Here is a 22,785-nt window from a genome sequence, read left to right on the forward strand (position 1 = left end):
TCTTCCATGTTACAAATTGATATCGTAACGTGTAACGATGTAACGAAGCGAGTTCGTTTATCGCTAATCTGATTTCACGCGGTCGAGATGCTGATGAGAAAATCGCACAATTTCGCCGAACTGAATTACAAAACGTGTTGCGCGCCATCCAAAAGTCGACTACCTGATAATTGCATTGGTAACAGCGGTCTATAATTTTCCCTAGATTCTAAGAAAGCATATACAGGGTGTCTGATCTTGATCTATTATTATAAAAATCTCAAAAAGTACTTGTACATCATATGAAAGGGAATATTTTTAAAAGAATTACAGGAGACCGGAAAGAAGAGATAAGAGGTGCTTATATTGTTCAATGGAGGCGTTAAGATCAGGTAAAGATCATTTATCTTTATCTAATAATAATAATAATAATAATAATCGGTGTCGCTCGTTAATATTCTCTATGAAAATGTATTAATCAGTTTCATTTATATTTTCATTTCAAACAATGCAAAACGATATAGTATTCGTTTCACAATATTTTAATATCTACAATATTACGTGAAATAATCATCACATAAATAGCTTTTATAAAGAATACGACAATATTCTTAAAAAATTACAGGAGAAGTCTAAAAAGTCCAGTGATTTTATACCGCTAAATGTGATCGACAAATTTACATTACATCGTACGCTAGATTGAGTATATTACAGATTACAAAGTGTATAATCTGAAACAGTACGTCATAGGTAGATCAAAGGGGAGAAGATTATCGTACGTACAAGGCACCCCACACGCACGTACTAATTCGAGGAAATCAAATTATGTTAGCTAGTAGATAAGATCTATGAAAGTTTCCATGCAGGATCAATAAGAGTTTATAAGCGACCGTATTATTGAGAGATGATTCGATCACATGTCCCTGATTAAATACAGCCATAATAATTCAATAAAACATCGAATTCCAACACGTTCGTAGCTGATAATTTTATTGAGATCCCAAAGCAGTAAATTGCAAAGTTTTGAAATTAAGAAGGAGACAAAATAGTATGCTTTCTGTCGGTTATTACACCTTAGATTTTTATACAAATTTACGTTTTTTAATCGATACTCTACTTTGGGTATTCTATGTATTTTTGCATATTGTACGCGTTCCGTACATTTTTGCACTATTAAATTTCATCTAAATGCGTAAAAATCCACAGTCTACCGATAATTGACTTGCTCCAGCTTAATTTATCTACAAAAAGATAAAATAATATACCACTATTCATCGATATGTTAATGAATGATATAAATAATATCATAAATATCATTGCTAGAAATATTACCTTTGAAAGATAAGGAATATGCAAGACTGGATACAAGAGGAACGCAATCTAAGAAGTTAAATCATTCAAAGGGCTAAAAGTTTGCAAGCGGTGGTTGAGAGACAACAGCAGTTCTGGTTGGTGCGGCGTCGAGAAAGGGGGTGGAAACAGACTCCCAGTAGATTTATTCGAAGGGTGCGTAGAGACCATTGGATTGACACGCGGCGACGTCTTGACAGCTTGTTAGGCTAACGGTTGCGTGCTGTTCATCGAACACGCTTGAGCCTCTTTACTGCTCTTTACCTTGACATTTCACTTCTGATCAAGCGTTATACCATTGTCTGCTCCTTGTTTCCTGGTTGCATCACCATTCTCGAGATCTAAAGTAGTTGTAATCGTAATTACAGCTACCGATCAATATTTTTGTCTAAATATTTTAATGCCTATATTAAAGGCAAACATATGATACGACAACCAATTGGTCTCAATTGATATAAACGCATAAAGTTGATTCATATGCGTATAAAAGTAAAGATCATTTTTGAATATAAATTGTGTTACAAAGTATGTTACACGAATACGTCTCGAGATTCTTTGACTTTCAGATAACTTGTGACGATTTTTACAACTATGGGATCATGTATTTTCTGGTCCTCGATCTCTGCATAATCTATTGAAAATTCCATGTCCTTGGAATCATGAACCTCGAGATCTGTTGGCATAAATCAATTAATTTTCTACCTTTAAACTAATAAACGATATATTTCACTTTTCTTTTAATTAAATAGTTGATTAATAAAATTCTAACAGCTCCGTATTTAACAAATATTTATCCAACTAGAATAACTTTACAGGAGAAAAAAAGAATGAAAATACCCACAGCATAATATCTGTTGAAATCTGGAGAGCCGGAGGAAGGATCAGGATCGACGAGAGGATATTCGTGGTACAGGGAACAGCATTACTGTCCACGTGCCGTTTAACTTGATCACCCTGGCCAATCTGGCCTCATTTCAACCTCCAGTTACTACGGCACTTCCGCTAACAAATAATATTGTTGACGACCCTGCGGGGGCGTTCTGATTCGATTTGCTACACTATAAAAGCGTGCTGCTGGGGAGAGCCAGTAACAGAACGGGGAAAGCTTCGCGACGACTGACGAAGAAGAGATGAATAAAAAGGAAACGAAAGATTCGAGGAGAGTGAAAGAAACAGCACAGAGAGGGGGCTGAAAAATTGTATATTACTGATATTTCACCAAAGCACGTTTTTTGAATAATAAGATATTGATCTTAAAGTGATCTTGGTGGGGGGAAAAATAAAACATTTTCAAATAAAATAGAAATAAGAGTGAACGCAATATTTATGTTCTAATAAATAAAGAATGAAAACGAACATAAAATTCACGTTTTAAAGAGACAAGTTTAGTATGTAAGAGGTATTTTCATCAAAGTTTTCAATTGCAAATAATATGATATAACCTTAAAAAAAATGGTTATCAATATAAACATATATGTAGAAGCGAAATGAAAATTTTATTCATTGCAATTGAACGATTTATACTAAGAACCTCTTGGTATTAGTTTATACTAAGAATTGGTTAATATTAGGTTAAGTGAACCAGTTGAATCCGTAACTAGGCTCCTATGTATATGAATTTCAGTCATATAAAATATAAAATATATATTTATACCGCGACAACTTTATGTAAACAGAATTCTACTATATTACAAAATAACAATAATCAAATACTTTGTTTACGGTATAAACAACGATGGATCGCAGATATTGTAATCAAATCTTAAAATCGTTCCTTATGCTACCAGTTCCACTCTCTTATCAATCTCACTTGTCCGAGTATTAAAATGTATCCAGAAAAATCTAAGAGAACTCAACAAGAATCATTTTCATACAGAATCCTTTAATTATCGATTCATTTGTCATAATTAATTGTTGTAACAGACTTTTAACGATACATACGTGCGGACAGGGAACACGAGTGGGCAGAATGGCACGGGTAAATTCTCGTCTGGAAGAGAGGAAGGAAAAAAATAATTATCAACGTGATACAGACGACAACGTGCTGGAAAGCATGGCTACGGTCTAATTAGTCCGGTTATTTAGTTAGGCAACGGAGATGTGAGAAGTTTACTCGGCCGTTCGGTGCTAGAGCCACTAAAGATTCGTATCTCCAGGACGTGTTTAAAAATAATTACCATGGAAGATTCAGCGATAGTCACGGAGTCGTCCTCACCTTTGTGCTTCCTGCCCTATGAAGTGGGCCCTCGTTGTTACGGCATAAAGGCAGACCAGCCAACCCCTTCAGTACGTCCTCGCGTCTCTTCCGGCACCGCTCAAGTGCCTCCTCACCTTTCAACCACTCTATCACCGCGTTTAAAGAAGTAAAGACCAAAGGTTCTTTACCGTTTTAAGAGGTTAGACCGCTTCGAAAAGGAGTTTATTCGACGATGACAATGTGACAAGGTGTGCTACAGGGATATGCCTTATTAAATTGACGGATACACTACACTGCTCGTATCACGAGACGAATATCGGGTAGACGTTCAATAGATTCGAGAATCGACCGAGAAGGATACGATAAAGAACTAAAGACTAAAGAACTCTTGTAAGTTTAAAGTGGATCACGAAGAACAGTCGGCGGAATGAGAGATCACGAGTTCACTAATTTGGCGCGATTTTTGATAGTGGTCAACAATTGGCGCAGTCGTCCTGCCATCTACATAAATCCGCGTTAATTAATTCAATTCAATGTATATAGATACCGCTACCGCTTAGAAATGCCTAAACACGTTTGTTTATCTTTGACAAGATGAATTTTAATTGTAGAATTAGGTATAAATTCAATTCCAATGATTTTGTACTCTACAATCGCCATAGCTACGTACGATAGAATATTACGAAGCACTTAAGAAGCAGTAAAGTGATGTTTAAAAAGAAAAAGTACTTTTGTAAATGGAATACTTTCATGATACGCTTCGATCTTTTTTGTCAATTAAATAACAAAATAAATTGAAAAACTAGATTTTTATATCGAGGGGAAGTATTAGAGACAGGTGAAAATATACGAGCGACGTGATTTCTCCAATATTTATAGTATTTATATTTGTTTACATATAATTTTCCATATATTATAATTATAATTGTAGTAGGCAAAAACAGTAGTATCGTTTAATAACAGAACAGTCGTACGACAAGTATACTAACTAAAAAGTTGTGAAAGAAGAAGAAATTGAAGGGAAATAGAGAAGAAGGATAGGGTGAGAGGGAACAAAAATGGTTTTCAAGGTTAACGAACGGTGGGTCTTCGACGCTCAAAAACAAGATTGCTGTTAGCCCTTATTTCCTTCTCTTGCGACTACGAGGGATTAGTCTTTTGCGTCGTTTCTCACAGGAAATATTAAATTTCTAGTAGGCGCGTGTATCTTTTTCTCTCTTTCATTCTCAGAATCCTACGACTATAATAACTATTATATCCTGTATAACCGCGAAAATCTCAAATTATTAAAAATATACACCCTACGGATGTATCATTATTGCGCATTATATTGTGCAGAAGTATACTCGTAAATAGATGTATTCTCGAGCTTTTCATTCTCTTTTTTTTCATTTACTTTAGGCATTATTTTAAATATCGCTAACTAGGCCTTTCCTATTATATTTGGTACCCAGGGAAGCAGCTATTAAAGTTCGCTTTAAATATTTCACGTTTTTTTTTTTTTAAATATATCTCTAAACAGTTTTCGTCTTATTTTCATCATTGGGACAAGCTACTTGTGCATGCATATCTTTTACGGATTTTACGAGCTCACGACTCTTTCCTTTTCTTCTTTTTTTTCCTTTTTGTTTGTTTTTGTTTTAAATCAATTAAAACTAAAACCAATAAATAACGATTACCGATAAAACAGAGAGGATCAAGCACTGACCATCCGATGTTCTAGTAATTATCGACAATTATCCGTTAATATTTATCTTTAATATATGGTCAAGTGGTAATGCTGCATTTCCAAGTAATCAATTGTTAATAAACTGAAGTACCGTAAATATCCGAAAATTGAGAAGTTGAAAATTCGGAATTTGTACAGCCCCCCGAATGATCAATGCTCGTTTATAAATTCATTTAGATTCAATGAGAAACACAATGGAAAACTATAACGAACGATACTACTGGAACAATCTGCAATTTCTTGTAAATGCAGATTGTTACAGTCTTTTTCGACACGCACTATAGAAACGTTTATACTTCGTATAGCTTTTTTTTTCCTTTTTTTAATAGTTCGTGAACGCTTTAACAAGTTTGTGAACGCGAGTCACGTGTACATCGAACAGGAGAAATGCTAGCAAAAAAGAGTGATCCGACGAGGAATATAATCAACTGTTTCGACTATTATCACCGCTATTCGATCGCTAACTTTTTATCGTTCGAATAATATCGAGACTCGTCCCTCAAACGCATCCTATCGACGCAACATTCTCCCGTCGATAATTTCCTTTCGCTCTTATCATAGCCGTTATTATCGTAACATCTATCAAAAAAGAAAATCCTTCGTCCTCTCGGAAGTTATTAAATTTCCTCCTTATAAAGTATCAATCTTTCTTCCCTCCTTTTTCTCTCGTTTTTCTTCTTTTTTTTCTTTTTCTTTTCTTTTTTTTTCATAAACATTCGAATACAAATTGTAACTAATATGGTTTAAGTATCTCGAAGGTTTCGAGTAAAAGTATGTGTGCTTGGTCGTCGCTTGGTTTGCAATTTGGTTTGCGAAAAACCGTTTTCATACTACTTGTTGTATCACCGTAGCATAAAAAAATACGCAAAATATCGGGACTATCCTGGAACACGCACACCAGCAATGTTAACATTAATTAGATTAAAAAAGGTTTCATCGTTATTCGTACGCAAACTTTGCTAGCGGCTCTTTTTTTTTTCTTTTTTCTTTCTTCCTTCTCTCGTTTTGAGCATCTTCAGGATCACAAATTGAGAACAGGATGATTCTCTGAGCTACGTATGTTAAGTGGTTTGATTCGGGCAGAGATCGAAATGTACAGTGTTAAAATGACGGTCTATAGACTTGGTACTAATTCATTGGTTCGCGATGGCGATGTCGGATGAAATATAAATGCTGTCACAGAAGATGATTCTTCCGGTGTTTCGGTTATTCTCGTTGCTGGGAGAAGAGAGAAGCAAGATCGCGGGTTCAGGGGAAAGATTAAACAATCCTCGCGCGTTTGCTGCTCTTCCGCTCTACAGAACGAATATTCTCCAGCTTATTGATAGATCTTGGTGAATAGTAAACTCACGAGTAACTTATAGCAGTAATAAGTAGATAAAAATCGCTGATCGAAGATAAATGCGAGCATTGAGATTCTGAATAATTCGTAATAGAAGTAGATCGTCAGTTTACGCTGGAACAATAATTCCTTGAAAGTGTAAAAATTACAGTACGAAAGAAAAACGGGGAAAAAATAAATATAAAAAAATTATTCTCCTTGAAACTCTCTATCGATAAACGAATTATATAATATCCTATGGTAATCGTGAAATAAAATTGTTCATCTTTAACGAAACAGTCGGCCCTGCAGTAATCTTCGCTTCAAGCTAGTCTCTTCTTTACATTGACGATCGAACTAAAGAATGTATAAATTAATATATTACATGTCGACTAAATAGTAATAATAATATTAATAATAATATTAATAATAATAATAATAAAGCATATACAAAGGAGGTGCTATATAGAAGCCATGGACCAGTCCACGACAAAAAAAGAGAGAAAATATATGAACGCGTATATCGAATACTTAATTTAATACGATGGTTCTTTAATTGTTTGTGTGTATATATATATATATATATATATGTATGTATATAAAAGAAAAATTTTTCTTCTCCGGTAAAGTACAAACAACAAATTCATCAAATGTACCAGAGCTTCTAACGTAAAATTGAACACGAATATCAACGAGTATTCTAATTTCTTTCGACATCGATATATCGCTAATAAAGTTCAACATATTTAAAGATCTCTAGCTACGTGCTGTCTTTCTGCGACACCTGACAAGCGATTAGCGTGGTGACGAACGTGTAAAACTTAAAAAAAAAAATAATTAAAAATGATAATAAAATAAAAGAATTAACAATGTCCTTACAAAAGAAAAATTCAAACAGAATAATTCAAATTCAAAAACAAAGAGAAAAAAGTAAGAAGCGACAGATTGCTCGGACAATTAACGCACACATCTGGAACAATTATCGAACATCAAACAAGCCGTCATCTCGCTGTGATTAAAGCGCGGCACGCTTCGCATCTCGTATAAAAATACACGGATCAGCGAGCAACAACGAAATTTATAGAAAAAGGGAAGCGTATTGATTAACATATCTTGTAACTGAATTACACCGATCGATACGAAGACACGTGATTCCACTAAAAAGCATTAATCCCTTTGCACCCGTACCTCGAATCTAGATGAGAACGAATATTTCCGTTATTTTCTATAATAGAATTTGTCAATTTGGTCGTTTCACGTCTCTTTCTCTCTTTCTTACTTTTCTTCTTTCTTTCTTTTTTTCTTTTTTCATTTTTAATTTTTTCCCTTTTTACTGTTACTCTCGAACGAACGGTATGACAATAAAACACGAGAGAACAGTATCTCGTTAAAGCACTACGCGTTACAGACGCTCAGTCACTCGAAAACTCTTTTTCTTTTAGCTCAACCATCACAAAGAGAATATTCATACATATAAATTCGTACGTGGAAACTTAACTTTGCATAAAATTTGTCAAACAAGCTTATATAGTTACACTTTTGCTTAACCCGCGTAAAAAATGCAGTTTCGCGTGCAAAGGGTCGACAACAAATCGGTCCGCGAACCCAACACACTCTGGTACATATCGTTTTAAATTAAAAGGCTCGATTAACAGAACAGCGCGAAAAGCTTTAATAAAGGGGGCATCTTTGGGAGCGATAACAATAATGGGAGAAATGATTTCTTACACGACGCGTTAACAATAACAGAAATAATTCTAATAATATATATGTATATATAGTATCGATTATAATAATAAATTAAAAGATACAAGTTACACTCGTATATCATCGAACTGTTCTGTTAACAACAGCGATTTACAAAAAAAAAAAAAAAAAAAAAAAAAAAAGAAAAGAGACGAACGTTCCCCGTTGACTTCATTTTTTAAAAGCGTCGATCGTCAGACCGTCTTCTTTTTTTTCGTTCTATCACTCGTGTTTAATCGACTTCGTTAAATTTCACGCCTTTAACCCTTCACGCTCGACTAATCTAGGACGCATAAGAACATTAATACAGCGCCTCTTAAACAAATTTCTATATTAATAATTAAACGCATACGATAATACTTTAAAAAAGGAAAAGAAAACATGGCAGAACGTCCAATAATGTTCGCTGCGTGTTGCTACACGTATTTAGCATCGAAAATTTGATCGTACATACGTTCATTGAAATTGGACCATCGATTTCTCCATTTAAAATTACAATTTAGTCGATTTCCTACCACTTACGGTGAACGTATATAAAATACTGAGATTCGCTTCCTCTCGTATAGAACAATTACTCAAACTAAAATTAAATACTTGTTCTCGTATGGAAATCAGGAGAAAGCAATGATAAGCACATGTCTCATCTTTGCTAGTTTTGGTATTACTTCGCGCTTAAATAGGAGGATTTTACAATGAATGAGACAATTAAAAATGGAAACAGCCTGAAAGCCTGTTTAGGTCCAAAGATGAGTCTTTTAATAACTGCTGAATCGTTCAGCATAAGTATGATCGAGTCGTTCAGAAGTCATATTGGTTAACTCCATAAATGAAAAAATAACAGAAAACAATGGTACTGCAGAAGCCATTTCTTAAATTTATCTTGGTGTTTTTGGTGTCGTTTAAAAGATAGAGTTGATCAGATGGCTTCTAAGAGGCGAAATTCTTAAGACAAACGATATTTCAATATCTCCGATATTCGCATAATATTTCAATATTATAACGAGTATTAATTTTTAGAATTTTAAAAACTTTTGACCAGAAAAGCCTCAAAACAAATAAAAACACAATTCCGACAACGCGAGATTGATTAACAACGTATTAGATCTTAAAACCTGTTTCTCTGTAAAAAAAAAAAAAAAATTTAGCTTATCATACTCTTGTCCTATAGTATCCATATTTAACACAGGAATCTAAAAAAAAAAAAACAAATAAAAAGGACAAAACGTACATCAGAAAAGTTCGAACAAACGTTGAGAGCAAAGGGTTAGACGCAATGATCGTTACAACGAACAGTTCACTAGAATACATCATATCTGATCATGACGCGATTGCAAAGACAATTAATTCAATTATTCAACGCGGGAGGGAAAAGTTGACAAAACGCTTCCATAAATATTACTTTAATATCAATGAAGGGAGGGCCTAGTGGCTCTCTGTTTTAGCCTAGCTAAAAGCGCCTGCTCCCCATCGTCTTCTGTCTTCGATAACATCCCTCGAAAACTCTCCGATCTGTACTTGTCCCTTAAGAACGTTCTTCTCTCTTCTTTGTACTTTTCTATCCTTTCTCTGCACTGGGGATCGCCCAAGTCTAAACCACCTAGGTTCTTTAGATGCGTTTTATCGGAATTAGCCGAGGAACTGTTCGACGATCCTGTTCCAACGTTAGGTGTGGAACTGTGCTGTGCGTCCTCCGTAGCCTGTTTCACAGGTAGAGAAGCTTCCTCCGACATTTTGTTAAACTTTGCCTCGTCTAACGATCTACTAAGAGACGCTCGTGTCGCTCTTGCGTGACGAGCTCTCAAACACGGCGGTAGATGTTGAGTATTATTCACCGGTGGCTCTTCCGATTTTCCTCGAGCAGAATCCAGTTCCTGCCTCATCTTTCTTTCACGAACTATCTCCCTACCGATCTCAGAATCGAAGCTTCTTCGATCTTTATTATTCTCTGTTTCGTATCTTCTTCGCGGAGGAACAGACAAGTCACCCACGATGCCTCCAGATAATCTTTGCAACGCCAACTCTTGAAGTATAGCGGCCGTATCTCGAAGAACGATAGAATCATCCACTGGAGAAGATGCATTCGAGAAAGTACAAGATGAGTTTAAAGATGTTGGCTCGGATGCACCTTCCGGGGGATGAGCTATCTCACTGGGCTCGGCAGCATTTTCCGATGGTATTACTACTTCTATGTGCTCTTGCAGTTGACTGTTCTTCACGTTGTTACATTTAGAAGGGTCCTCAGTACGTGTAGGAAACTGCTTGTGTTGCTGACTGTTCTGAGCTGATTCCTTTGGTGAAACGTATTCGTAGCTTTGGCACTTTTCTGGCTTTTGACTCTGACTGCGTTGCTTATTATCCGTATTGGCCAAAGACAGATCCAGATCCTGGCTCTTCTTTGTTTGATTAGAGAACGAACGGCGATCGTTTGCTTGGAATTGTGGTTTCTGATGTAGCTGCAAAGAACGTCGAATTTCTTTCTGTTGGAAGTCTGAGTGGCTTTTCGAAGAGCGTTGAGAGCTTTCGAAGGTCTTCTCTTCTACCACAGCTTCTTCCTTTGCTGGATTCTCGTTCCTGTTGAAAGCTCCGGTGTTGTCTAGTTGCGAATAGCAGGCGGTGATCTCGTGCTCCATTTCGCTAGATTTCTGGTTCATGCGAATGTCCGTCATACTAACGGTGCGAATTTTCTGATTTCCATTATCCTGGTCGTGTATGGGCGAGTGAACGATGTTTGAATAATTATTGCCAGAGTTGACCATCCCGAAACTCGTTTGGTCCTCGAAAGCTCTAGAAGTCCTCTGCGCGGTGACGTCGTGTTCCTCGAGGTCTCTGTTGTCGGCAACGTCAAATGTCATCTCGGCAGATTCTTGAGGAAGAACGGGACTTTCGGTTAAATCACTGACACCGATGCACGATGTATCTGTGTCTACTGTTGAGCCCATAGTGAGATCCAAGGAAGTTCTGGAAACGTTCTCGGACATGGATCTCAGTTGCGGTGCATCAGTCGCGATCGCGTTATTCACGGTGCCTTCCAAAGGATCCTTCGAACTGCTCGACTCGCTCGTCGGTGTCGTGATCGAGCCCGTAGTCTCGACTATCACCCATTCGCCAGAATCGTTGGTATTCGATATCATCTGTGACGTTTCTGTGTTGGTGAATATCTTGTCGGAGTTATCACAAATCACAAAACCGGAATCGGGCAAGTCCTCGATAGTCTGCTCGTATGACATCGGAGAATCTAGATCGGTAACGTTAGATAGTGGCAGTCCTGGCAATTCGTTTCTGTGTGCGTTTGAATTTCCAGCCATGGCATCATCGTGCTGCGAACCGATCGATTTGTTGGTCGGTGCATCGTGTTTTCTCACGTCCAACGTGTCTCTGTTGTCACTGTGAGATTTATTATCGTCAATGGAACAGGAGCTCGATCTATTTTCTACGTCTTTACACGGAGACATGGTTACTTTACTAGATTCTATCTCGCTAGGATGAGACATTAACCTATCGCAAGGTGTCATGTCTTGGTCGACTACGTCTGATACAACTAGGTTCGATTCCTTCGAAGTCTTTTGAGCCTTGGAAGACTCTTTATCATCGTACAAATCTACATGTTTGTCGTATGTCATTATCCTCTCGCAGGACTTAGCGTTACTCTGTCCTTCTAAGTTTACGGATAACCTATGACTAGGGTCGGATGATTTATCGGAAGACACGCTAGTTCTGTTCAATTTGTTCGCGTTGCTTTGTTCTTCGTCGATCTCTAAAGGTAAAGTGAAACTTCGAAAACTTATCCTAGGACTGTTAGCTGGTACAGGTGATGTAGAATGCGGTGTTCCATGTAGCGTGGCGGGTGTGAGTGGGGTTGAAGCTTCGGATAATAATGGAAGGTACCCTGGTGTTGGCAAAGGAGATGGGGTATCCATACTGTGAACATCTGCAGAAACCATCACCTGTAAACGTGCGTTAAATATATCGATCAACACCAATATCACAACCATATCTACAAAATTATAGAAATATATAAATATATAAAGACGTGTAAAATATCATTTACCTGATCAGGACTTTGGCTATCAATGAAGCGCAACTCAACGTCGCACTGCAGTCTTTCCTCTAATCGCGATCTCTTTCTCTTGGATCCACCGGTGGCAGCGGTATTTTGTGTTCCTTCCGTCCTCTGACGTCTTGGTGATGCTTCTACCGACGCCACTCCGCCACTCTCCTCCTCCGAGAACATTCTCATCTCTCGTTCCTCCAAGTCGAAATTAAGCTGAATTTCCGACAGATCCAACGGCGACGATGTATTCGGTGCGTCCGCTAAATGATCGAAATACGAATCATGCGAAACCGATCGACTATGTCCGCAAGGTCTAGCTGGTGGTGGTCCAAGCAGAGGACCTAAACTGTCCTCACCGTCCAAGCTGTCTGCGCTTTTCACCGGTCTTAATCGTCGTAAGGAGTTTAAGGAACTTGGCACCGTTTCTGTTTGAGGTGGCGTGCCAACTTGTCTTGTTTTTCCTCTGGCACCCAAGCCACCTCGTCCGAATAAAGCTCTCCAATTCAATGAGGGTGAACGTTTCGAGCCGTTTCTCTTTCGCGGTAATTCTATGACCGTATGGTAATGTAATGGTAACCCGGCTGGACCAGCGCCCACTTCCACGTAATCAGGCTCGCCTCTCAAGCTTCGATTTCGAGCCTCTTCCAAACTAAGCAATCTCGCCGGCGTTGTAATAGCTAGCGATTTCGGCCGCCCAACTGGACCGTCTCCGAAAATTAATTCGGCGTAACAGACTAAAAACTCTGTGACCACAGCCTGCACACCGACACCCTGCAACGCTGCTACACCCCCAACCTCTAATTCCTTGCATCTTAGAAGGTTTGGAGCCCAAACAATGGCAACGTTACGTGGTGTCATACCGGTCTCCGCTCCTCGAGCTGCCACTCTCACTAAATGACGCATCAGATACTCTAAGGTTCTGAAATCCAAAATACATATAGTGTTATAAAGATAATGTTAGAATTATTTATGATTTCAAGTTGCACGTGTATTTCAAAATTGTAACAGTTGAAAATGATCCAATCTTAAAGGAAGAAGATGAAAAATCACAATAATCATATTTGTCTCCTACAGTCTATTTCTTTTACCAACATTATGTATCTCACATTAGTAATTATCTTGCAGAGCTTCCAAAACATAATTTTTCGCTTTGCCCGACAACTTATTGAGTTGTATCGCTTTTGAAATACATGTACCGTACTAAGGGAAAAGGGAAAGCCAGGTCTTTTTATCCTGTGCGTTACCTGTAGTGCGGTGGTGGTAATTTTCTAACGGTATCCCTCATCCGCCTTAATCTTTCCGCGTCGGTGTTAGCTTGAACCGCACTAACGAAAGTAGAATAAAGCTGGTATGTACAGAGTGGATTCGGTAGTTCTCTGAAGTACATTTTCAACAATGAGGCTACAGAATGAATATCTTGTAAAATACTTTCATCGGAATGCAATGCAGGAACACGATCCTCGTCGAACGCGTTTCGTAATCTCTGAATGTTCGATGTCACGCCGCTTAGACGATATATACCGTCCACTAAGCCATGATTCTCGATGAATTCAGCGCAACACGTTAAAACGGTAGGCACTATAAACAACATGGTACATTGTACAATTGTTAAACCGTATACGATTAGTGATTTACAATGGCTCATGGAAATATTTGAACACTTGTCATAGGAAACTTTTATATACACGTATATACTTTGTGCGTTATGAAAGATATTTTGATATCTCATTATCGCTTTAATTAGATCTGACTATCACGATTATATAAATACATAAATTTTTTAAGCAATTTGAAAATGCATATAGTAATTACATTCATGAGCTATTGTATATCAATCTCAATATAAAATATTTGTGTATATATACCATCTTGACCAGAATTTAAAAGATGTTCCCCTAAATCACAACCAAATACACGTTCTTTCAGGATTCCTGACTGCTTTAATCGTCTCCTAGACGGTCTATTCAATATGAACGATCTGAAAAAGGCGATTAGCTTTCCGTGCTTTCTAAGCACCGGTTTCACGGGTAACTTTGATCTAACTGTCGTTGACACGGTCAGATGCCGTGGTACTTTATCCCCGATCACAGCCACACATTCGGCTGGGAAAAAACCGACTGCAAATCCGTGCTTCCCACGCCACCAAGTACTTTCCCCTGGAGGAGGCATATCTATTACAGAAATCATGTCTCCAACCTGAAAATCATCAATATTTTCACATTAAATTTATCAACTTGTTATATAATTTTCTTTTTCTTTTTACTATTCAAACTCGTACTATTGGATCATGCAATTTAATATTACACTCTGTCACGATCATCTTTCATTTCTAAATCAGATGCTAACCAGAGATTCATCAAATTTCTGAAATATTACAACAGCCACTCTACTTTGCGTATTTTATATATTTTTGCCTATTATGAACGTTCTGTGTATTTTTATACTTAACAGTTTCTCACAAATGAATAACGATCCGCGGTCTACTTACTAGTATATATTGTAATTTTTTTATCAAGTTGAAATAATACCTGAAAGGAGATTTCATCCGGTGCCTGAGCCACGTAAGGTCTAACTGCATAAGCCGCGGCTACTGCGGGAGTATTAATGGGACATGAATCTGACTCTGGCACGAGGATTCTTCTTCCTCTATTATCTAGCTGCAACCAATTTAACACAGGACCGCAATTTAGGCCTTCGTGATTTAACTGCGAGAACCTATTCAAATAGTCCCTCAGTATATCACAGGTGTTCTTTGGCCGTGTATCTGGAAGCTTTGTTAAGGAAGAGAACTTCCTGTCAAATATGCAGCGATGCAATTGCTTGTCAAACATAACAAAATTATCATAAGATCGTTGCAGCGTCCAGCATGCGTCCCCGGATGTTACTCTGACCGCGTAGCTGTCGGAATCATTGGTACCTTCGCTAAGCGAAACCTGCAAAACCAACGTATAACTATTTAGTCTTATTTAGACGACGGATCTGAAAAACACGCGTGCCGTGTCTTTTGAATCCGCCGTTTCTTCTTTTTCTTTCTTTTTTATTTCTTTCTTTTTTTGGCCCTTCATCGATACCAGACGAATATCATTATCTCTTTTGTAGAACGTATGACTGATTATAACAGTTGAAGACATTTAATATTCAGTAAATAACGATACATTGAATTTTTTATAGAATAAGCATAGTTAATCGAATGTGAAGAAGAAAAAATGGGATCTTTAAAATATTGAAAGAGAGTTGACTAAACGTAAGGATTGATAAACAAAGAACTTGGGTATTTTAATGTACTCAATGCTTAAGAATTATTCAAAATATAAATGTATATATTTATAAATAAATATGTATTTATATTTATATCTTGAATAATTCTTATGGAATGAGTACATTAAAACTGTCTATGATATACGTAATGATTAACAGTTTTAGTTAGAAGTTCAGGTAAGGAGATAATATTTTTAAATGAAAATTTGGCCAAGATTGGAGGATGGAATTGAATAGCTTAAGGTTAATTCGAATGTAACTGACCTCCAAGGAACTGAGTTCAACATGTTCGTAATGAAAGTGGGCACACTCGTCCAACTTTGGAAACCGTGCTATACTGCTCATGTTGCTGCCAGAACTGACTGGTGTACTGAAATCGTCCGTTCGATTACATCCTAATCCCTGCGTTCAATAAAAATTTTTACGATTTTCTATCGATTCTCGCAATCATACTGTGTCTTTTAACGCACTGAAGGTCAACAGTAATTAAGATAAATACATCAAAAATCAAGCAGAATTTGTGAAACAAACGTTTTCTAGGTTTCTTTGAAACTTCGCCAAGATCTCGAAGAAGGAAACTTCTACAAAAATTCTGTAAAATCCTACGTCTCAATGCGTTAACGTATATTGTACTTAACGTTTGTACAGCGATCCACGAAAATGCACGGGCAACTAGCGTAAACATTTTGTTATATATAATAAATATGTGAAACTATGCGCGTGATATATTCAAAAAATGTTTCGACGAATTTTCAGATATTTTCATCGACCACTGTACGTATATAAAAAGTAGTTTAAAGCAAAGTGTCATTGGAATTGATTTCACAAAAAGTACGCATTATTTACTGACAAATCACTACGCTGCACGACGTAAATAACTCTATTATATATTTAACCTAATTTATATTACGAAAGAAAAAGAGGGAGAGAAAGGAGAGACAGAGAGAGAGAAAATTTTCTAAAATTACACAAAGGCAAGATTTGTGCCAAAGCAACGGTGGCAAAATATTTTCTCAGCGTAATGTCAAAAATAATATGCCGTTGCTACTGAGAAATGAGAACCGTGACACCGAGTTATTCGAATAAACTTATTATGTAAGTACGAACGGTTTAAACGAGTTTCGCTGCATTGCGTTCAACGTTAGCAGAATATGGAGGCAGTCTGTGAAGGCAATTGAAGGAAGACGGTTAAAGATGAATCATCGTGTGTCGAGAAGATAACTAACGAGGGGAGAACACGACATCGGTTCACCGATTTGGTTCAAATTTTGTCCCGTGGGTAGGCCAAATTCTTTGGTAAATATCAGGTTTAATGGCTCGGTAATGGTATCGTTTTATTAAATCATCGTTCCGGGTGTGTCCTAAGTAGGTGCCAAATTTCGCCATCCCAATCGATAACCCAAACGTGGTACACGGTGCCCTCGTAAATGGGAAACTCACTTATTTACGAGCTAACGAACAAGCTTTTCCCAATATGGTTAGACCGTGTAAATTTTCCAATTACCAGCTACGAGATAAATCGTTAATTTACCGAGTTCCAAATCTTACGACTGTTTAACTTACGAATTTTCCAGTTTATCGATTGAACAAATTTTCCGCTTGCTAGGTCCTTGAATGTTCAAATTTCATGAAAAAAATTCTCTTTCAAATATTCAATCGTGATAAAGCTTACACGCGCAACTTTTCGAATCGCTGTTACGCGAGTATGTAGCTTGATTTACGTGACTCTTTAACAACGCGATTACGGACGTGTTAGTTGCAATTAACGCTTTCAGAATTACATAGAATTTGCCCGGTGAACAGATCAGAAACTTGTCTGATCGCCGTAATGCTTAATTACAGGAAACTTTCAAGCAATTTTAAGATCGAATAAGCAGATACTGCTGCTCTCGAGGAATGTTTCATTTCCATGAAATCACTATCTACTGCCAGTATAATCTAATTACTACATCGAATTACATCTTAAATACTAGAAATTCCAACATTTTTACAGATACCATATTAAATGAAATAGATGTTAAAATATTCCGATAAGATCGATCAGATTTAAGAAGATAGATATTAAGCGCGGCACTTGTTCCAAGTAAATTATGTTATATGAAGCTTTCGAAACGCGAGGAAAAATCGGAAGTCGAGCCAAGACTTTCAACGAAGGGTACAAGGGACTTCCTCTTTAACCGCCGAGAGAAGTGGTAGAGTAGGCTTTCAATTATAAGAGCGCTATCAATTATTTCGTTTGTTCGACGAGTTTACGTCTCGTTGGTCACCAACTGGTTTCAACCTACCAATACCATTCGATAACAAAAATCGACGACGCTTTTCAAAATTCCTCTGTCGATTTCAACGCATTTCGTCAAATCGTTTCAGTAACTTTACCTCTGTAAGCATGGAATTTCTCATAGAATAATTCAATTGCTAATCGCCAACTGTTTGAGTTGAAATTCTTATACGCTTCACAGATGAGAATATTACGTGTACATTAGAATTGTGTGTATTAAAATTGTTTCTTTATAATTAAAAAGAAAGAAGTAGAAACGGTACCTTTATCAGGATGTTCTGTTCGAACGATCGAAAGAAACAAAGGGAAATAATTAGAAAAAGAAGACTCACGTGCCAACAGAATAATAATAATAATAGAATGTTGAGAGGAAAAAAGAAATACAGATTTTTGTATGGTGACATTTCGATCTTCTTCTTTTCTCCTCCTCCAATAGAATATACGACTATGAATAACAACAGGAAGGAAAAACAAAAGTAAAAAATAAAACCAAAAAATGAAAAAAAGAAGGAAACATTTTATATGGAACAAGATGTATGTAGATTTTTTTATGGCAACAGTTTGATCTGCGTTATTTATTTTTCTTCTTTTTTTTTTCTCTCTCTCTCTTTCGTTTCCTTGAATGGAATAAGTATCTGTGTCGTTTTATGGAGCATGCGGTGGTACGTGCACTTGAACGAAACAGTTTCAGAGAGAAGGAGATCGCAGTGCGGAGAGTATCGACAAACGAGTGCAACTTGTCTTATTTGGGTCATTGTATTTTTTGGCAACGTCGAGGCAAACATCAGAGCTTCTCTATACGTATAAGTCGAGCACTGTTCTCTCCCTGCTGGATCTGGCAATCGCTGGGAAACGATCGTTCCGCGCTGCCTCCTGCTTTACGCTTCTTTAAACCTGATTTTGTTGCCAATCCGACTCACAGTTCCTCTCTAATTCTCTGTAATTGCAAGTATTATCTATATAGAATACTCCTGATCGAGCATAATCCATCGATATCCATTCCATCATTTTCTCTTCGGTTTTATAATCTGCTCGTTTAACGAATCGTTTAATACGCTGCAATACAAGCGAACGTTTTACTTGCAATTTTTTCTGCTCGATCGAGTATCAATCGTGGTTCACCAAGGCGGAAAATTCTAACATTTAAGGCGAGCATTGTTTGTAAACGAAGACAACAGGAGAGACGCGTACGATAAGCAATTTTTTGCAATCCTCGAGTAAACTCGGTGATTTATGCGTAAAATTGCGAAATGTTTATCAACGCCATCGGTAGGTTACGCGAATTCTCGTTCGCTGAAATTTCTCGAATCCCTTTCAACGCTTTCAAAGAGACAAAGATCCCATCGCGACAATCTTCGTTCGGTCGGGCTTAGACAATCGTTTTCGATAGAGAGGAAAACTCCATTGAAATTCAAGGACGAGGAGAGAAGAAACTGCTGTTTCGTTCAAAAAGAAATCCTTTCTCCGCCGGGGAAAGGAAAAAAAAGAAAAGGACAGGAAAATACGATTTCTATAACGACGACGAAGTGAAATTTTCACAAGATTTCTATACTCGTAATTGAACGCGACACGAGAGATGGGTTCTCTGGGGCTCGTTATTCGATTCATAATTTCCTACGCGTTCGAGATACGTTGATAGATGCAGAGGGATCTGGAATATAATGAAATTGGAAAATTGCGTTCTACGAAGGAGAAAAAGCGCTGGAAGCGGCATTAGCGCGCGTTTTGCGATCGATAAACATCAAGGAATTTATAACGCGAAACATCCAAGCAGCTGCAGTTCCTCTCCTCCCTGTTAGTAGGTCAACGAACTTTTTGGCAACATTAAGCAAACATTACGAATGCTACGTACTGCGTCTACTCTACTTCCATCGTGCTATACGCGATGTTCTTCGATAAATCGTGAAAGAAACTATCCAACGTACGATTCGAAACTAACGATTCCTTGCCGCCCTTCCTATTATTATATTGCTGTTCCTCTCGTCGGCGATCTCTTTTTATAAATAGTTACAAATAGCTACAAACGTATATTCGTCGATTGTTTGACACACTTTTTCAATTGGCTGGGAAATTACTGAAAATGCATAGATGTATTTTCATCTCTTCTCTTACTTTCTTCCCTTTTTTCTTACACAAGTAAACGGCGTGAGATCGCGTTTATACGCTTATCTGGTGAGATATTTATAAGCGATATGCCCTAAACGATTATTTGTATTTCGTTCTGCATAAATAAATGAAATGGATGATATATTTGTGCTCGATAGCGCGAGATAATCGCAGTCGCCTGGGATAGCGGCAAATGATATTTAAATTTCTTTAACGATAAACATATAACAAAAAGAACACGTCAGCTATGATACTTGTAGTTTGCTCGTTCTTCTTTTTATAATTTTACCATTCTGTTGTGTTAGTTACAATTACATCGAGCAAGATAATTATTATTACAAATGGCTTGCAATCTATGGAGTTTACTATTGGTATCTTATCAAATTTTGCTAACAATTAGCAAAATCATTTTAATTATCTAGAGTTTCATTTAATAAATTTAATGCTGCAATTTCGATCTTGCAGTTTTCTTTTCTTTAACCCACGTTCTTTTGTCTTTATTCCAATTTTACATCCTATATATATATATATGGATGATGGTATATGGATGATTTGTAAAAAAGAAAGAAGAAAGGACAAAAAGGGGATCGAAGAAAATATCCAATGTCTAATAAACATTCGTCGTAAGAAGGATCAATGCAGGAAACTGTTAACGATATTATCTTGGCCGATCGGAAGAGAAGACATGGACGGAGGATTTTGAAGAAACTGAAATGCGGAATTTGAAAATAGTTTGGCAAAAGGTGGGACGACAGGTTAGGGTAGGGATGGGATCGATGCGCGGTTAAATCGTACGAGGTCACCAATTTCTCTGGAGCGCAGGATCGCGGGAAAATTTATTTGGAAACGTCCATGGAAACAATCGCTAGAAGCCATGCGAACCGAAGCATAAATCTTATCTGTTAGAGATCTCTATACACGGTAAAAAAAATCTATAGGATTAAAGAGTGACAGAATTGGAAGGCAACGAAATTCAGATAAATCGATCGGATAGATTGCACGTACAAATAATCATTACTTAGAACTAAAGATACATCTGATAAGAAAAATCTACTTTCGTATCACGTAACAAAGCGTTCGATTAATAAGATTCCTAGCAAGCTGGAACTGAAAGTAGAGAAGGTCTTTGGTCAATCGCAATGTCGATCAGATCGGATTATTTAAAATTATTACCTAAATCCAAGATGATACATTGTCGAATACGTAATCTACTTCCGTAAGTGAAAAAAAACAAAGTCTCGGATCGATAACGTCATCGACAGGCTAAAAAAAGAATACGTATATCTAAAGGGGAAATATTCTTCGATCAAATAGAAATCTGATCGAAAACGGATCAGATCGTTCGATACGAGATTGCTAAATAAAATGAAAGTTCTGGATTAACAACGATTAGAAGAATCAACAGATTGGAAACAAAAGTGGAATGTGGAAAAAAGTTGGTCAAGTGGATGGAAGGTTGATTAGAGAGCAGATTATGTAAAGCTGAATTATTATTTAAAATCAAAGGTACATTATTAGATGCAGAGTCTATTTTATATTAATTAATACATACTATCGAACCATGTGATAAAGTCTTGGATGAACAACATTCTCAACAGGCTGGAAGCAAAAGATGAAAGATGAACATGATGTCCGATGAAATTCAAGGTTGATTAGTGGCTATAAAAACGAGAAGGCAAGGCCGTTTGACGTTCTTCGAGGGAAACGCTATCAGAGAAATTATTAGGCCATGCGGGGAACGGGTAAAGAAAGTTAGAGCAGAGAGCGTCGTGATTCGATTATCTATGAATCAGGACAACCCAAATGGGGCAGAAACGTAACAAGGACAGCCGCACAGGACGAGTCCATTAAACGTGCCTGTACAAAAGCAATATTTTATTATATACGAGTAAACAAAATAATCATATATTTCGATCATTACTATAATAACGATAATAATCAGATCGCAGACCGAAAAATCAATTATTACATGATAAACTCGTTCTGGAATGATAAAACTGAACGGAAAGATGGATCATTAAAAAAGGGAAAAAAGCAAATAAACAAACAAACTCATCCTTGAAAACCGCAGGATCTCGGCTAATATTGACACGATCAAGCAAATTAATTCGAGTTATAAGGGACAAACAACGAGCCAAACCAAATGGAAAGATCGATTATTGGAACGTAAATTCGTCGTTGAACGATAAAACCAAGCGAAAAGATCGGTTAACCAAAATGTTAGATAAACTTCATGATGGAAATCACAGGATAATATTGTCAGGTGTATCGTGCGGTGGAAAGGTTTACATACTTCGTCAATATACAAGGTACAGAGAATCTCAACCACGATATAACAAAGGAAACAAAGAAATACGAACTAAAGAAAGCGGTATAAGAAACGATGGAAAATTAGAGACACTACCTGAACGCTGCCCAAGAAAATTTCGATAAACCGATACGAGATCCTCAAACACATCGGAAATCTTGTCGACCATCTATCGGTCTGCTATCCATGGAAATAATCGGCACAGTGTTGCTTATATTTCACGCTCCTTCATCTCGTGAAAAATTCAGCACGTGTTTTAAACAACCTCCATAGAAAATCCTCTTTGTGTCAATAAACTGTCCTCGAAAACAGATAACCTTTGTTTGCAATAGGAAACCGTCTTCGGAATAGATAACTTTAGAATGGATAACCGTCTCGATCGCCTGTCGAGAAGCCGACGAGAGAGAGAGGTCGGTGGACGTGGAACGAGAGACGATTTGGTCGACGAGACGGAAAAACTAC

The 22,785-nt window shown here is 37.2% G+C and overlaps 1 protein-coding gene across 9 annotated transcripts in view; it reads right to left on the reverse strand.

The window, feature by feature from the left end:
• Nucleotides 1-4,384: 4,384 nt before the first annotated feature.
• The window catches only part of LOC126920943 (GTPase-activating protein CdGAPr), a 37,799-nt gene continuing 19,398 nt past the window's right edge, over nucleotides 4,385-22,785 (reverse strand). For 5 of the 9 annotated variants that reach the window (XM_050731970.1, XM_050731964.1, XM_050731965.1 and 2 more), the window contains 6 exons: nucleotides 15,896-16,033; nucleotides 14,902-15,306; nucleotides 14,239-14,569; nucleotides 13,618-13,951; nucleotides 12,371-13,292; nucleotides 4,385-12,266 (listed from right to left, as the gene is read on the reverse strand). In XM_050731970.1, the coding sequence (XP_050587927.1) occupies nucleotides 9,729-12,266; nucleotides 12,371-13,292; nucleotides 13,618-13,951; nucleotides 14,239-14,569; nucleotides 14,902-15,306; nucleotides 15,896-15,976 (4,611 nt within the window). In that variant the 5' untranslated portion in view covers nucleotides 15,977-16,033 and the 3' untranslated portion in view covers nucleotides 4,385-9,728. Of the gene's footprint in view, nucleotides 12,267-12,370; nucleotides 13,293-13,617; nucleotides 13,952-14,238; nucleotides 14,570-14,901; nucleotides 15,307-15,895; nucleotides 16,034-22,419; nucleotides 22,779-22,785 lie in introns of those variants that run through there. The other 4 variants (XM_050731969.1, XM_050731967.1, XM_050731971.1 and 1 more) reach the window with 4 other exon arrangements.

Source organism: Bombus affinis, chromosome 10 (assembly GCF_024516045.1).
Source record: "Bombus affinis isolate iyBomAffi1 chromosome 10, iyBomAffi1.2, whole genome shotgun sequence".
NCBI classification, from domain to species: domain Eukaryota; kingdom Metazoa; phylum Arthropoda; class Insecta; order Hymenoptera; family Apidae; genus Bombus; species Bombus affinis.